This window comes from Mytilus edulis, chromosome 1, assembly GCF_963676685.1.
Source record: "Mytilus edulis chromosome 1, xbMytEdul2.2, whole genome shotgun sequence".
In the NCBI taxonomy this organism is placed as follows: domain Eukaryota; kingdom Metazoa; phylum Mollusca; class Bivalvia; order Mytilida; family Mytilidae; genus Mytilus; species Mytilus edulis.
The window spans coordinates 123,525,465-123,527,223 of NC_092344.1; the positions used below are offsets into that span (position 1 = coordinate 123,525,465).

Sequence of the window (1,759 nt, forward strand, 5' to 3'; positions counted from 1 at the left end):
AAACGCGTCAACAGCTATAGTATCAACTACATTCTCTGGCGTATTGAGATAACCATCTGTTGCTAGTTCCTGTATCCTTTCGGCAAACTCCTCTATTGACTCATCAACAAACTGCTTTACCTCTTGCAATTGACGCCTAATGGTGTGAGGTAAATCTTTATTCCCAAATATCTGACTCAGCTTCTGAACTAACATGTCATAGTCCTTTTGAACTGTCTCTTGACGAGTACTCACAAATTTCAAGGCCTTATCTCTGAGGCATTCAATTAAACGATCTAATTTTTGTTCATTAGACCATTCATACTTCCTAGCTATGTGGTTAAATTGCATGAAATAAGGCTTCTATTCTGATTTCCCATCGAAAATGGCTAGCTTTGGTGGTGTTGGTCTAGAGCGTTGATTTGATTTGACTTCCTTAGAGCTCGAGTCATCCTTTTCCTTCCCTGATGTTGACGTTTTCCCATTGTTAGTTACCTCTTCTGTTGAATCTCCAAGTTTATCTGAAGTAATACCACGAGCTGGCTGACATCTCGGTTACTTTACCCCTAAATATATCTCCTGGAGCTAGCTTTTCGGAAATAAGTCGTGATGTTTTAACATGCTGCAATTGCTCTTCTAATGCAGTTAATTTCCTGCCATATTCTGCATCCCTTTGTTTCATCTGCTTATAATGCTCCTTACTCCTCTCTCTTTCTTTATCCATCTCTTGAGCCTGTTCCATGACTTTATCCATTAATGTTTGACGTTCCCGTTGCATGCTCTCCATTCGTCCTGAAAAATCACCTTCTTTTTCTGCCATTGTGCTCTCATAATGATGTTGTAGCTCACTCATTTCCTGTTTAATTTGTGTATTTTCAAAACTTAACTCTTTTTGACTTTTTTCCCTTTCCAGCTGATCCTTCTCCACTTCTCTTTGAAAATTCTCTTTTGTTTGTTGGAGTTCAACAAGGCATTCCTCTATCTCTGCTGACTTATACCTCAGTTGCTTCTCAAATGTTACTTTTAAATCTTCAACTTCTTTCATATATTCCCTTTTTGAATGAACTTTGTCTTGTTCTGCAAATAACAACTTTGTCTTATACTGTTCTAATATTGCAGAAGTGTCGTCTTGTGCTGTGGTTTGCTTTTCTTGAGTTTCTTCCTCTGGACTAACTTCAACTGTGCCTTTCCTTGTCAATGGGTCCCAAATCGTGTTTGGTACACCTTCTATCATCTTTAGATCTTTTAATGTCAAGGTACCTTTAATTTGTCTTGCTTTCATAATTAAATTCACTCTGGCCTCCCCTATGTCTCTTATTCCCATTAACTCTTCTTTTGTCGCAGTATTGATGTTAATTGTCGACATCTTCACTTTTATTTAATACACAATAATTACTTCTATATTAAATAAATTTTAAGACCGTATTAAATACAATTATAACCAATTTGTATATTTACTGCAACTGTTTGCCAATTCCACAACTCTTATTTTTTTTTTCCTTTTTGTTATTTACTTAGACAGAAAGAAAAAAATATATGTTTTAAATACGGCCAGCACAGCTGACTCACTCAATACACCTCAATTAATTTTAACACGGCCAGCACTACTGACACGATCATGTACATTTTTTTTTCTTTTTAAGATTTCAGTTTATGTTCTAATCCTATTATGTTTTATCTCAAGTATGCTCAATCAAAAAATTACTTTAATCAATATGATTTTTCATAAATATATATATTTATCTATAGTATGAAGACAATTACAACAAAAATAACACCA

The 1,759-nt window shown here is 34.9% G+C and overlaps 1 protein-coding gene across 1 annotated transcript; it reads right to left on the minus strand.

Annotated features, from left to right (window-relative positions):
• Window positions 1–496: 496 nt before the first annotated feature.
• On the minus strand, window positions 497–1,345 carry LOC139505905 (lamin-like protein). Its single transcript, XM_071295273.1, has one exon. It carries the CDS (start codon window positions 1,343–1,345, stop codon window positions 497–499), a length of 849 nt encoding a protein of 282 aa, XP_071151374.1.
• Between the last annotated feature and the right edge of the window lie 414 nt (window positions 1,346–1,759).

Coding starts and splice junctions, on each gene's coding strand:
- LOC139505905 (XM_071295273.1), bottom strand. CDS start 1,345: ATGTCGACAATTAACATCAATACTGCGACAAAAGAAGAGTTAATGGGA.